General features: G+C 41.3%; 1 protein-coding gene across 6 annotated transcripts in view; it reads left to right on the forward strand.

Annotated features, from left to right (window-relative positions):
* The window catches only part of GOLGA1 (golgin A1), a 271,860-nt gene that overhangs the window by 143,214 nt on the left and 112,380 nt on the right, over positions 1 to 16,266 (forward strand). For all 6 annotated transcript variants that reach the window (XM_073600326.1, XM_073600327.1, XM_073600329.1 and 3 more), the window contains 2 exons: positions 5,512 to 5,607; positions 6,981 to 7,094. In XM_073600326.1, the coding sequence (XP_073456427.1) occupies positions 5,512 to 5,607; positions 6,981 to 7,094 (210 nt within the window). The remainder of the gene's footprint in view (positions 1 to 5,511; positions 5,608 to 6,980; positions 7,095 to 16,266) is intronic.

A 16,266-nucleotide genomic window follows, 5' to 3' on the forward strand; every position in this document is an offset into this window, starting at 1 on the left:
TAGAAAACCTCCTAGCTGCAGATCCCCTCCAGCTCCTCCTTATACTTGCTTGAGCCCCATCTTGATCCAGCAATGTGCATGAGAGCAGCTGCTCTGTCGTGTCTCTCTCCCTTCATTGGCTCCACAGCAGCGGGAGCCATTGGCTCCTGCTGCTGTTAATTACAGCTAGTGAGCCGATGAGGAGAGAACAAGGGCAGGGCCAAACCACTCTGTGTGTGAAATGACAATTCACAGGAGCGTGGCTTCAAAGCGAGCCTGCTCGAGTGCCTCCATAGCAAGAGGCTTGCTATTGGGGGTACTTCACAGGGGAGAGAAAGCAGGAACGCTGGCAGGGGACCCAAGAAGGAGAGGATGGGGCTGCTCTGTGCAAAACCATTGTACAGAGCAGGTAAGTATATCATGTTTGTTTTTTGTTTTTTTGGGGGTTTTTTTTATTACATTTAGAATCCGTTTAAGAGAGTATGGATATTCTGAAAAGGAAAAAAGATCCAATTTATTGATGTGAGCTAAAAATATTTCAAAACCTAAAAAAGGTTTGCAAGCCTAAAAAAGGTCTAGGGTGTTGATGCACAACACCATGCAGCATGAATGTCTGTACAAATATCTAATTATGATTGGAGCCAACCATTTGTTGACCTCTTGTTCAGCCTACTCTAAACCAAAACTATATTTTATGTCCATAGCAGCAAAAGTGTTTTGTATATGGGGGCTATATCTGGACTATATGTTGCACATTGCCTCCAGGCAAAAGTGTTAAATCCTTTGAAAGCAACCTCAAATGAAACTCGGAAATCATTATCTGGACAATCGCTCATCTCCAGCTGCTGTGTTCCATGCAGCCGTATGTAGATGTCCTGTATGCCATTTAAACATGATATGCCACCACAAGAACAATATGTGAAAGGCTGGGGTCCTTGCTGCATATCATCAGCCGGCCACCTCAGACTTTTACAAGGGACGTTCAAGTCATACTGGGACTTTTTATTTCAGAGGTATAAAACGGGGATACTAGCGTGGCGGTACTACACGCTGAAGTAAGTGGCCAGTGTGTCCTGTTACTGATAGGTGGCACACATGTCCAGTCCAGAGACTGTTAATTGAGATAGCAGACAGCAGTGTTAGTTCATGCATGGAACATTGTCCGGTGATTAAGTTTCTTGTGAACGAAGGCATACAACCCGTGGAAACTTCAAGCACAGTACGGTAATGAGACGCTCAGCCACAGTAAAACATTTGAATGGTGTAAATATTTCAAAGATGGCCGTAAGTCCATCAGTGAAGATCCCGGCCATGGTGGTTCCCAGCCCACAGCAGTTATTGCTGTGAACATTCGGCCCATGGAATGCCTGATCCTGGATAATCGACGCATGACCTGTCATGAAATTGCACAAGACACGAGGTCAGCATTTCAGCACTGATGACGAAGTGAAGCAGGCTGCCTTAGGATGGTTCAGGCGTACTGACAAATCTGTACTGACAAATCTTTCTATGCTGAAGCTTTCCAGGAGTTAGTTAAACGCTTGCATAAGTGTATAAAGGTAGCAGTGGAGTATCTATAAAAATAAATGCAGTTTCCACTCCTTGAAATGTATTATTTTATTATATAAATTTAAAAGGCCCAGTTTGACTTAAACGCCTCTTGCATAATTTACAAAACAATATCCAGGTTGCACATTACTCTATGGTGACTATGGAGTTCTTTCTGATTTTGGTCTGCACAGTGTTTGTTGCCCTAAAAATAAAAAAAAATAAAGATCTTGTTGTCCTAAAGCATGTTACACAGCACAGTGCTTGTACTGTGTAACATGGGCCCCCCCATATCGCCTAAAAAACCTGGCTGATCCTTCCTGACTATGCCCTACCCTCTGTAAACTGACCAAGGTATATCATGGCTGCTGAGCCCTGACACTGTGGTCAGTTTATGTGCCTCCGTCATCTGCAGCCATGCTCTCTGCTCTCCTGTGTCCTCCCTCCCTGTCTGACGGCTCTGTCCACTCCACGATCCTCCCCTCCTGGTGCAATCAAATCTATAATATAAGCATGCCATCCCCTTTGTTATATAACGCTATGTGTCCCTGTGCCTGTGCTGTATAAAGAAAATGCCCATTATACCGTGTATCAGAGCGGCTCCCGGCGCTCACCTGACTCCTCGTATCTCTCTCCTCTCCGGCTGTTGTCAGCGGAAGTGCTCTGCCCCGCTCGCTATAGCTGTTAGCCCGGCAGAGGAGAGAGCTGAGGAGTCACGTGAGCGCCGTTGTTCGCTCTTGCTAGAGGATGCCATTTTGCTGAAGCCTGGAGCCCCTGAACTATAAATCAAAATGGAACTAAACCCATCGATTTAACGATTTCAGAAAACAGTTACATTCCTGGAACTCCAGGATTGCTAACTCTCACATTTGCTTATGTCCTCAACCAAACTGTTAAAACATCAAATGGCTGATGTCATATCTGATCACATGTGCAGCACCATGGCAGTTGCAGATCAAACAGAAGCAGCTTCCCTGAATGTAAAGGATATGGGGGTTTCATTCTGCTTTAAGGCTGCCAGCAGATCGGCCTCTACAAATTCAGCAGTGCCTAAAAATAGAGAGCAACTAAGCATGTGCAGAGCAGGATGAGGCTGTATATTGCTGGATTTAAAACAGTATATGCACTTATGTTTATAGTTTTACATAGCTATACCTGCAAAGGAGCCGCCCTAAAGTGATCTAGCAGGGCTCAATTTTCTGACTAAAGTTCCACTTTCAGTTTGAGTTATATGGCAGATACAGCATGTGAGTCTGCTTTTTTGTTGGCAACATTCCCTGTTTACATGGCTATTGGAAGCTTAAAGCAGAATTAAACTCTGCTATATTTGTTTAAATACATGGGCCCACAGGAGGTTTATGCTAAAAAGTGCTAGTACGTACTGTTGTCAGCGCTCCTGCTGGTAATGACTCTTTCACTTTCTCCTTGGCTTTCAGGATTCTCGTTCTTCAGCTGCTTAAATGTCTGGGCTGTGGTGACATCACTCCCATGCATACGCGTGGGAGTCACATCATCATGGCACAAAGCAGTTTCGTAAATTTACACTGAGATGCACATGTGTATCTCATTGTACATTACCACTGAGAGGCAGGGAGAAGGGTTTATGACAGAAGAGACTGATAGGGTCTCTTCCATCTTAAAAGCCCTACCGTCAGCAGTTTTAATTATTTAATTATTTATTTGTTTATTTTTTTTTTTTAGTTTTAATTCTGCTTTAAGATATTTCTCCTGGGTAACATCTTACCCTTATGTGGCTTTTAAAAGCGATCTTGATTTATGAGATATCAGCTGAGGTGTCGCCTGAATTTAAAGCACTGCCACGTTTACAGTTTTGATGATCTGAAAACTAACCTCTATCATATGGATAGAAAAATAATTTGACTTTATAGATCCTTGTAAACTTACTCTTTATAGATCCTTGTAAACTTACTTTATGTATCTTTATAATATTGTATACTCAATAAACTTCTTTTGACAAGGAAAAATAATTTGACAGACAACCTCTTATTATATGCAGCCTGCATAAGGCATACCAGCTGGCGATTCGGGATTTTTCAGGGGGGATAATATATAGCCCAGATACAGTATAACCCATATACAAAAGCCCCTTTGTTGCTATAGTTAGAGTAGGTTGAACAAGGGGTCAACATACATTTGAGTCCAATTAGAATTAAATATTTATATAGGTAATAATGCTGCATGTTGTTGCGTACCTACACCCTAGACTTGTTTATGCTGTTTTCTTATTAGTTTTTTTAATATAAATAATATTGGATCTTTGTTTTGTTTTTTTGGAATATCCATATTCCTTAACCCCCCTGGCGGTATTCCCGAGTCTGGCTCGGGGTGGATTTTACATACCAAAAGCGGTATCCCCGAGCCAGACTCGGGCTTGCATCGCAGGATCCAGGAAGAGCATACTTACCTTGTCCCCTGGATCCTGCGATGTCTCCCCGCTGTGATCGGCGAGCCGCTGTGTCTCGCTCGATTCACAGTGCCGAGCTCCGTTCCCTGCGAGCGTTGCGACGCACGGGGACGGAGTTCGGCGGTAAATTCAAAAGTGAAACACATAGTATAGATACAGCATACTGTAATCTTACAGATTACAGTACTGTATCAAATAACTACACATCCCCTTTGTCCCTAGTGGTCTGTCCAGTGTCCTGCATGCAGTTTTATATATATAAAACTGTTCTTTCTGCCTGGAAACTGGAGATTGTCCATAGCAACCAAAACCGTCCCTTTACATCAAAAGTGGTTTTAGACCAGCTAGAAAAAAGCGATAATAAATTATAATCACTTGCAGAATTGAGCGATAGTGATTTGTGGGGAGATCCGTCATCAAACACTAAAAGTAATAAAAGCTATAATTCTGCAACTGAGCAAATTTCAGTGTTTTTGATTTGATTACATTATTATATAATTTTTATTATTATTATATTATTATGTGTTTTAATTATTTATAGTTATTTATTATATTATAATTTTTTATTTAGTTTTTCAAACTTTATCATACCCGGGATGTCTATTAGACTCTTGTTTGGACAGATTTAAGTGAACTATTCCTAAGAATTACAGGCCTACAATATAAAACGCCAAATTTCTGTGCAAAATAATTGTACCGCTTTCAGCACCTAAAATCTGAAATAATCATACCGCCAGGGAGGTTAATTCCTTCTTTTTTGACTCCCCTTGTGTTTATGAGGAATTTTGAGTTGATTTAAAAATGAATTTGTATTTAAAGGCATAGTCTTCCCTAAATTTAATAAGTGCACCTATATTAATTAAAATAAGTGCTTTTTTTTTTTTTTTTTTTTCCTCATAGGAGCCTGGAAAGTGTAACCGCAATCAGTGGATCGCGGGTACAATGCTCAGGCTCCTGCAACTTCTTTTTTAAGCCACTGGTCCGTACCGAAGTGTGTTAACAGAATACTTTGAGAGGCAGGCTCATACTACAGTTTATGCAGTTTTACCAGAAGAAGGGGGTATTCCATGGAGTGAGCATGTTATGAGTGTTATACATGTTTGTTTGGCACTTGCTATCTAGATATACTCCTTGAGAGAGGTTAGAATCATGCAGCCATCAGTGGCGGCTGGGAGTAAACAATGTTCACACAACTGGATCCACCTTTTTTGAAGCCAATTAGAACCTCTAGCTCTAATCATGGGCTTCAAAAAAAAACAAAACATTGGAATCCATGCATCTGGTGCCCTGCTTTATGGGTTGCCACTGGCAGCAATTCTCTAAGGCTGCACTAAATAGGTTTCTTCTGTTTGTTGTTTGTACTCTTATTAGTGCAATGTTACGAAGTTCAATGTCTGAAAGACACAATGAGTGTCTTCCTGCAGCTACGTTATTTATTGGCAACTACCCGGCTGCTGTCCTTTTGCATGTTCTCATAAGGTTTTTGTGCTAAAATACATTGATTTTTAGTTGCTTTTAAAATATGGCCACGAATATACAGTTTGACTTTTTATCTTTAGGCTCAATCTGTAGGCTGTAGCAGTGAGAAGAGATTAACTGAAGTCCAGGAAAAGTATGACGCATTAAATTTGTACCATGAACAGTTCAAGTCCAAGGTATGGTTTGCCATTTACTCGGATCCCTTGAATGCATTACAAGATGCTTAGAGAACTCCAGTAAAAACTTGCACCCGATAGCATGGTTTATAGTAATGTAGGTGGGAAACCGCATACCATTTAGAACTGGATGGTGACCCAGTAAAAAAAAAAGAGCCAAAATACAGAGACATAGGCTTGATGATGACTACAAACCCTTCTGACAAGAAATACATTTGACAGATAACTTATTCCAGTTAGACAGGTTTGGAGAGGGAATAGAAGAGCAGGCTAGAAAAGGTGATGCTAGCCAAGGGGACAATATTTTTTGGTATTTCATTGGGCAATTCCTATCTAAAGTAAAGTTTTTTTTTTTTTTTTTTTTTTTTCTCTCTCTCAAACATGGCTTTGACAGTATTACACCATGGTAGAAAGGCAGTAGGACCAGGAGACCACCAGTGCTGTGCTATGAGCTTACTCACAAGAAACAATAAGCGCACCAACAGCAATTTGGTTGATGGTGGTACCACATCCTCAGGGATAATGCTCATAAAAAATTATTTGACATCACCAAAGCATATGGATTAAAGTACCATTAGCACTGGAGCAGCTGGGGCAACATAGCAAGTCAATCCTGTTCCAGGAGTACAGTATTTGGGAGGTAATAGTACACAGTATGTAGAAATAACCGCAGTGTTAGTTTTTGGGAAGGAGAAATAAATACAGCAGGGATTGCTTCCAGTGCTGTTGCCCATTGGTCCTCGTCTATATCGCCTACATCATGCATCCAGCCCTCTCCACATCACAAATGTACCTTCAATCTCACTGCCTAGTGGCAAAGTTGTAAGTATTGAAAGACTGATTTATGAGAGATTTGCAATCAAAGAGAGATTGAAAAGACAACACGTCTTTGTCGTGCAATTGATGCAGAAATATGATGCCTTTCTTCCACTGGTCAAAACTCTCTATTTTGACTAGTTTGGGATAACTGGGATTGTCTCATATGGGCATATATTGTGAATACTTGGAAACCATAGTCAGGTTGAAAAAAAAGACACAAGTCCATCTGGTTCAACCAATAAAAAAAATTAAAAAATCATACAATCCCGTATACACAATCCTATACCCACAGTTGATCCAGAGAAAGGCGAAAAACCCCAGCAAAGCATGATCCAATTTGCTTACTGCAGAGGAAAAAAATCCTTCCTGATCGCAATTGGATATTCCCTGGATCAACTTTACCTATAAATATTTTAGTACCCTGTTATATTATGTATATTGTCTTCTTTGCTTTAAAAAAAAAAAAAAAAAAAAAAAAAAAAATCTACTTTCTTGCATTCAACTATGCATGAAACTACACTACACTAATAGATGTTTTGTCAATAATGCACCAGGTGGGAGTTGAAATTGAAGAAAAGGACTTGTTAATCATGCAACTTCAAGAGAAAATCAACATGTTGGAAAAGAATCCTAAAGGAAGTTTCTCTGGTGACGAAGGACAACAGGAGGTGATGAAATTGCAAGAATGTTGCACACCTAGTGATCAGTACATGTCTTCCCGCCAGCAAAAGCAAATAATAGATTGCTTATGTAGTTTAGGTTCTTGAGCAATTTTAAAGATGGTCACCATTTGGTAGTACATTAAGCAATGAAGAAACCTCCAAAGCTATTGTGACTGTCTACTCGCCTAATGCATTTTTTTTATCTTATTTGTTAATTGCCTAGTAGACATCTGACTCCCTGCAGGTAGAAGGCTGAGTGTTAGTCATGGTAGCCTTCCTTGGGTTTAGGAAGGGGCTATAGCCCTTAACTTTTACTTGGTGATCAGCTTTCTTTAAGCATCTGGGACAGTGCTTCTCAACTCCAGTCCTCAAGGCGCCCCAACAGGTCATGTTTTCAGGATTTCCCTCAGATGAAACAGCTGTGGTAATTACTAAGGCAGTGAAACTGGTCACATCACCTGTGCAAATTATTTGGAAAGCCTGTAAACATGACCTGCTGGGGCGCCTTGAGGACTGGAGTTAAACACTGATCTGGGCTATCCAGGGCATTCAAACAACTCAAATGGAAAGAAATTTTATGTGTAATTGAAATGCACCTGTCATCAGATATAGTTTTCATGTAAAGTGCAGCAAGCAAAGTAATGTGTCAGTGTAACACGTATGGGTGTTTATTACCTTTAACAGCAATCAGTTAGATCTGATTAGAGTTAATAAATGCCTGGAAGTGTCACTGACACATAGAATACTGTTTTTCTCTCCACAAGCATGCCATTATCTTTGTTCATGCATCACCCAAGGTCATTTCCTAGACTGTGCCAGCTTCAAGACAGCCATGTAAATCATAGTGTCTCTGTAGTTCTTGGCTGTGTTCCCAAATGTCTGACACAAATCAGCCCCTGTCCCAGCCTTTCACCTTACTGCAAAATTACAATGTTGTAGTCTTATCACTCTTGAAAAAGAGACTGAGAAATTGGTTTCTCCTGCATGCAGGAGACTGATGACATCATCCAAACCTAGTTACTGAGATAAAAAAATGTGTTTTTAATAAAAGGTGAAACTTTTCTGAAGAAAGAAATTATTCTATTGCTGCACATTGTGACATGTCAAATGTATTTATCCAGACTTGTGAAGCTGTAGAAAAGTCCATTTAAAGTGGTATTCAAGTAAAAAAAAAAAGCTGACAAGCAGGCCTTTTATAAAACAAGAGATCCTAGTGGTGTCTCCTGTTATAAATGTCTCTCCCAGCCCGTCAGAAGTAATGTAATCTGAACTGCGCAGCTCAGATCACATTTATGGCACCCTTGCTGTGCCACAGTGATGCGACTAACGTGAACATGCATTAGAGTGACATCAATATGGCCGAAGAGACAGAACTCGGAAGGAATACTAGACCAAGATGCAAGTGTCTGGACAAGTGGGAACAGTAACAGCACAGTGCTAGAGGGCTGCATTTTACAAGCAAGTCTGCCATAATGTGCTAGTATGTGATGCATACTAGCACATTATGGCATACCACTGCAGGGCGTCTGTTTTTAACATTCTTGTTGAGGGGTTTTAATATTGTTTTTAAAAAAAAGTAAAAAAGAAATTATAATTTATTAATCGTACATTACAGGACACAGGATTTTAGTCTACAGGACACAGGATCTTAGTCTTGTACCAGTGCACAGGTTATGCAGCTACCTTCAGGTGATTTGGACACTGGTAAAAATAAAAAAAAAAAAGCTATATGGAGAACCCTAGCATAACACCTCTCGCTCACAGCAAGCCGCAGTGTTTTTGATAGAGTCCTTAGGTGAACAGACATCTTATCTCTGCTCACAGAGAAGCATACCTTTTTCCTTTGCTATTTTATGTTTTCCTTGCTATTTATGCATCAAGACTCTTCTAGAAAGTTCACTAGCTGCTCATATCAACTGTAGCTTTCACCTTGCATTTTTCTGGATTGATTGACTCTTTGACTGCACCTTGGGGGTTGTACTCATACCCCACAAGGAAGATGATGGGCCAGCCTGTAATGTTGTTTCAGGCACTAGATGTGGTGCTTACCTAGGCTTGTAGTGCAACTATATGAGGGTGCTGACTGGAACCTTGTCTCTAAAGATCCTTTAGTGGGCAAGGATGGAGAAGGCCTGGATGGGACTTAGTTTCTAGAATCCTTTCCTTAGCTGATGGCACCACAAGTCCGCTGCAGTGAGTTAGGGCAGTAGACCTATCTGGGAGCCCAGAGTTCTGTCCACCCCAGTCCATGTGGGGTTGATATGGAGCGCGGGGCTGTGACCTCTTTGGTCAGTAGCAGTAGGTGCACCATTTTTCCTTCTGTGTTCTGCACTGGTTGTGGCCACCCCTGCCAGTGCGCAGCCTTTGTCTCATGGAGACTAACTGGGCATATCCATGCCAGTTTATCCACACATGCATACAGCACAGAAATCCTTGCATGTTCTTGGCTTCCATTGCTTACAGTGACTGGTCTCAGAAGGCATAACCCTTTTTGTTTTGCAGTACAGGTTGTGAATCCTCCTTGTGGTCAATCTTTACTACACATGTAAGATCATAAGTGTAAGCAGAATGGGTCCTGCCAGCTCACTTTGGGCTAGTGGGTCAGGGAGAAGGCTGTCTTTAGCATCATCCATAATGGTTCTGTTTCTGATAGTTGTTACTACCATCCTCAGTCTGAATTGCTATCCTCTTCAGATGCAACCCTAGCTCCTTCTGGTGCACCCCCTTCCTACTCCTTTTTATCTAGCTAGGGAGTTCTCAGGCTTTATGGCTAAATATAGGCCATGTTAGAGGCCTCAGATCACAGGAGATACAAGCAGGCTTAGTCAGCTTCTCATCTTTGATTCTCCTCTTTACAGCTTATATGCTTTCTGAAGAGGAGGGAAAAGATTCAGTGGACTCACATGTACATGCACATGTGGAGACCCAATCAGCTGATCCCTGCCAAATCAGTTTCTTCCTTTTCGTGCTTTTTTGAATGTCATTTTTTTTCTCATTTTTGTTTCCTTTTTTATTTTTTTATTTTTTTATTTTTTTTGCATTTTGTCCCAATTAGTATCACATACCAAGAAGTTTGACTTGTTGAAGTTAGCTTTTTGTAAATTAGAGTTCTAGTGATGCCTGCATTTCTTTCCTGTAACTTGTCAACTGTAAATACACCGTGGTGTTTGACTGTTTGGACTTGTCATCTGTTTATGGAACACAATAAATGCTATACCCTCTGGAAAAGAACTGAGGTTGCCTGCTTAACCACCTCAATACCTCACGATTCCCCACCAAGTAAAAGAAAGCCGAGTGGCTATACAGCCGCTGGTTCCCCCTCCCATCTGCGACTTTACAAGGCTCTCCCTTCCCATTAGAGAGCCTGGTACGGTCACTGCGTGATGCCAGAAACCATAACCGACATGGATTTCCGGTTTGTTTGATGTTCACAAGCTGTTACCAGCTTGTGAAAACATCTGATCAATCCAATCTGTTTGCTCAGATTCTTTGGAGGCCAGAGGAGAAGGATGGGGTCTAAAGACAAAGACCCCAGAACTCTCCATAAAGCGGACCTGTCATCGTCATCATGTCTTGTGATGGCAACAAAGTTGATCTAAGAAAAAAAAAAAAATTAAAGGCTGTTAAAGAAAAAAAAATGTGTGTGTGTGTGTGTGTGTGTGTGTGTGTGTGTGTGTATATATATATATATATATATATATATATATATATATATATATATATATATATATATATATATATATATATATATATATATTTAAAAAAAAAATGCAAACACGCATGTTGGTCCCACACACATGTAAATGGTGATCGCGCCACATGTGAGGTATCGTCACCAGACATCCTGTGTAACGCTAAACTTGTAACCTATAAAGGCTTTAAAAGCGCTGCCTATAGATAATGTACCGTTGTTTGTCGCCATTCCATGGGCGTGCATAATTTTAATATAAATATAATACCTCTGTTCTTTTCTAGATAGTTTGGTGTTTTCTGTTTTTTTTTTTTTTATTCCAGAAACAGAAGACAAGTCAAATCAAGTATATACAAAATAATACAATGGTCAGAAGACCTTTGAGTCCCTTCAGAATATTAAATTGTTTTTGTTCATGAATTCGGGAAGAATATAGACACTCCATACATCTTTCATATATGTCCAATTTACATATGCACCTAATCTTCCACGTGCGTTCATGCATCTATGCATTAGGCCACCCCTTCCATCGCCCTGCTTTTAGCAGTCTCGTCTTCAGGGTACTGGCCATCACTAGCACTGGATTGTCAGTTACACATCGGATCGTTGGCTGATCCTATGATTGCTTTGATGTCACATAATAAACTAGTTTCATTTGAGTTAGACAGTAAGCCAAGGGTTGCATTATAAGCTGAAATAGCTCCACATCCCAAGAATATAAATTAACAATGGCTATCAGGGTAACCAAATAGTACTAAAGGAACTTTACTGATGCATTGTCTCCCAAATAGAGAAAGATACACATGCATCAAGTAAAAACAACTTTTTTATTGATAGCATGATAGCAATACAACCCAAAACCTATGGGATTGATAAATCCCATTCAATGTACACTTTGTGTGTGTGTGTGTGTGTGTATATATATAATGTATCTGACTACTCTGAAAAAGCTCAAAATGATGGCCCTCCGAATATTTACTAGTACCATAGAGCATACATGTATAATAGTTTCGCAAGTGTGCCTTTTCAGGAGAGGGGTGTGAAAAAAGAACAATAAACAACCACAATATAGTATACATATAGAAATTATATTTTTAATCTGGTATGACATCCCAAAATCAATGTAATATTATATATATATTATAATGTATGTATCGTATATACTCGAGTATAAGCCAACCCAAATATAAGCCGAGGCACCTAATTTTACCACAAAAAACTGGGAAAACTTATTGACTCGAGTATAAGCCTAGGGTGAGAAATGCGCAGCTACTGTAAGTGGAAAAGAGGGTCAACAATGCCCATTTGCAGCCTCACTGTGCCCATTTGCAGCCATAGGTCTCCCGAACTTCAACCTCAGTAGTTAAGGGTTCCTAGATGCCCCCTAGCTGCAGCCAAAATTTGGGGTCTCTGGACCCAAAGAGTCCCGAAATGACATTGCTGTAGATGGACACAGTTGACCGAATTTGGGGCCCCGTATCTTGGGGCTACTTGGTGCTAGGAACTCCATATTTGGCGTGCAAACCCAGTGGAACTAGCACTACAACATATCCAAAGCTGGAGTTCCTAGCACCAAGTGGCCCCAAGATACGGGGCCCCAAATTAGGTTTGGAAGATGTCAAGCACTTTTCTGCAGCAGAGAATGACATTTTCCTAACTGACTTTGGGGCCCCGTATCTCGGGGCCACTTGGTGCTTGGAACCCCAGCTTCTGGATATGTTGTAGTGCTAGTTCCACTAGCACCAAGTGGCCCCGAGATACAGGGCCCTAAAGTCAGTTCAGAAAATGTCGTTCTCTGCTGCAGAAAAGTGCTTGACTCGAATATAAGCCGAGGGGGGCATTTTCAGCACAAAAAAAGTACTGAAAAACTTGGCTTATACTCGAGTATATATACAGTGGGGACGGAAAGTATTCAGACCCCCTTAAATTTTTCACTCTTTGTTATATTGCAGCCATTTGCTAAAATCATTTAAGTTCATTTTTTTTCCTCAATGTAAACACAGCACCCCATATTGACAGAAAAACACAGAATTGTTGACATTTTTGCAGATTTACTAAAAAAGAAAAACTGAAATATCACATGGTCCTAAGTATTCAGACCCTTTGCTCAGTATTTAGTAGAAGCACCCTTTTGATCTAATACAGCCATGAGTCTTTTTGGGAAAGATGCAACAAGTTTTTCACACCTGTATTTGGGGATCCTCTGCCATTCCTCCTTGCAGATCCTCTCCAGTTCTGTCAGGTTGGATGGTAAATGTTGGTGGACAGACATTTTTAGGTCTCTCCAGAGATGCTCAATTGGGTTTAAGTCAGGGCTCTGGCTTGGCCATTCAAGAACAGTCACGGAGTTGTTGTGAAACCACTCCTTCGTTATTTTAGCTGTGTGCTTAGGGTCATTGTCTTGTTGGAAGGTAAACCTTCGGCCCAGTCTGAGGTCCTGAGCAATTCTGGAGAAGGTTTTTGTCCAGGATATCCCTGTACTTGGCCGCATTCATCTTTCCCTTGATTGCAACCAGTCGTCCTGTCCCTGCAGCTGAAAAACACCCCCACAGCATGATGCTGCCACCACCATGCTTCACTGTTGGGACAGTATTGGACAGGTAGTGAGCAGTGCCTGGTTTTCTCCACACATACCGCTTAGAATTAAGGCCAAAAAGTTCTATCTTGGTCTCATCAGACCAGAGAATCTTATTTCTCACCATCTTGGAGTCCTTCAGGTGTTTTTAGCAAACTCCATGCGGGCTTTCATGTGTCTTGCACTGAGGAGAGGCTTCCGTCGGGCCACTCTGCCATAAAGCCCCGACTGGTGGAGGGCTGCAGTGATGGTTGACTTGATACAACTTTCTCCCATCTCCCGACTGCATCTCTGGAGCTCAGCCACAGTGATCTTTGGGTTCTTCTTTACCTCTCTCCCCAAGGCTCTTCTCCCCTGATAGCTCAGTTTGGCCGGACGGCCAGCTCTAGGAAGGGTTCTGGTTGTCCCAAACGTCTTCCGTTTAAGGATTATGGAGGCCACTGTGCTCTTAGGAATATTAAGTGCAGCAGAAATTTTTTTGTAACCTTGGCCAGATCTGTGCCTTGCCACAAATCTGTCTCTGAGCTCTTCAGGCAGTTCCTTTGACCTCATGATTCCCATTTGCTCTGACATGCACTGTGAGCTGTAAGGTCTTATATAGACAGGTGTGTGGCTTTCCTAATCAAGACCAGTCAGTATAATCAAACACAGCTGGACTCAAATGAAGGTGTAGAACCATCTCAAGGATGATCAGAAGAAATGGACAGCACCTGAGTTAAATATGAGTGTCAGCAACATGTCTGAATACTTAGGACCATGTGATATTTCAGTTTTTTTTTTTTAATAAATCTGCAAAAATGTCAACAATTCTGTGTTTTTCTGTCAATATGGGGTGCTTTGTGTACATTGAGGAAAAAAATGAACTTGAAATGATTTTAGCAAATGGCTGCAATATAACAAAGAGTGAAAAATTTAAGGGGGTCTGAATACTTTCCGTCCCCACTGTGTGTGTATGTATGGGTATATGTGTGTGTGTGTGTGTGTGTGTATATATAATGTGAATAATTAATAAAAGGAACTTGCAAAGTTCATTTTATTATTCATATAAACACCAGGACAGTAGAAACCCCCTTCAAAATGACCCCATTTTGGAAACTACTCCTCCCCAGTATGGCGATGCTACACGTGTGAAGCTTTTTCACTGTTTGAACTGATTATGTACCGGACATTGTATCTTTGACTAATTGTTTTAAAATGGTCACTTTACGAGTGGTCATGGAATATAGTGTAGTGTAGCGTCGCCTATAGCAGTCCCAGTTCCTATAAGCCAAGCAAGCCTAGCCTACTGTTATATGTTCACTAGTCTAGTGTTTCGCAGGAACGCAGTAAGTGGGATGTGCAAATGGGTCAGATCGGGCCGCAGGCAGAGATATGGTCAGCAAACGGACAAAGGATCAGTCCAGGCAGCAAGCAGAAACATGGTCAATAAACAGGCCAGGTTAGTACAGGCAGAGGCAACGCTGCACTGGTGTGGCGGGGGATCAGGGACACAGTAGCTAGTGTGTCGATCAGGGACACAGTAACTGGTGTGGTGGTGATCAGGGACAATATGACTGGTGCAACAATGATTACGGACACTGTGACTGGGTGGTGGTGATTAGTAACACTGGCTGGTGCAGCGATGATTAGGGACACTGTTAGTGGACTGGGGTGATTAGGACACTGGTGCAGCGGTGATTAGGGATACTGACTGGCAGCACTGGTCTGGTGACATTGTACTGCTTTGGCGATGATCATAGATAATGGCTGGCGGCACGGACATACGGTGATTTTATAGCAGTCAGCCGTTGTACATGATCACCGCCACAACAATGCAATATCACCATAGTGACACTGCACGTGCTTTGGTAACAGTATGTACAAAAAAAATAATGGTGTACTTTGCACTGAAAGAATTTGGATACTGCTGGGCACTGTGCTTTAACCACTTCAATACCGGGCACTTTCACCCCCTTCGTGCCCAGGCCAATTTCCAGTTTCCAGTGCTGTTACACTTTGCTGCTGTGATTGACCCTTTACCACGATCTGTGATCAACATTTATCCAGAGGAAGGCAAAAAAAGCCCCCTATAAATCACACTCCTTTAATGTGGGGGGCAAGACGATCAGATATTCCCTGGATCAATAATCTTTTGTATTATTACCTATAACTGTTAATATCCAGTTATTCTGCACATTTAGAAATGCTTTTGGCTCTTTTTATAACATTCAACTGAACTGGCCAGAACTAATTCCTGAGGAAGTCTAGTCCAAATTTTTACAGCTCTTACTGTGAGGAAGGTTTTCCATATGTGAAAGTTAAACCTCTCTTCCTCCAGGAGTAAAGAGTGTCCCTTCACCTTTTGTAATGATTTGAAAGTGGAAGTACTGCCTAAACTAAAGCTTAAACCTACTCCCACCCCTATTCTTAAACCCTATATTAAAATAGTCCTGTAGTGGAAAGCTATTTACCTAATCTAAGGGCGCTCTGGTCCGATCCCATGACCGACTCCCACCAACGGTTTCAAAGGATAGGAGAGACGGCGGACAACTAATTCCCCAAAGTAAGTTGTGGGTAACCTCACCGCCCAGGCATTGCAGCCCTGATGCCGGATTCTAGGGAGATCACGTGACTGGGCGGGAATACACTTATATTACACTTATGTAAATATACACTTTTTTGCCTTGCAGGCTAGTTAATATACAGCTTAGAATGGGGATGAGAGAAGCTTTAAACTTGGATATGTTAAGACCTGACTTAAAGTGAATGACTTTGCACCAAGTTCACAAAATGGTCCATTTATGTATTCATACATGGTAATCGTACCCCTAACTTAACGTAACGTAAATTAATTTAGTTCAGCTAATTTTTGTACTCCATGTCTCTTATCGGTTTGATTGCTATTCTCCAGGAGAACTTCTCCTTCTGATCAC

This window comes from Aquarana catesbeiana, linkage group LG09 (assembly GCF_042186555.1).
Source record: "Aquarana catesbeiana isolate 2022-GZ linkage group LG09, ASM4218655v1, whole genome shotgun sequence".
Lineage (NCBI taxonomy): Eukaryota > Metazoa > Chordata > Amphibia > Anura > Ranidae > Aquarana > Aquarana catesbeiana.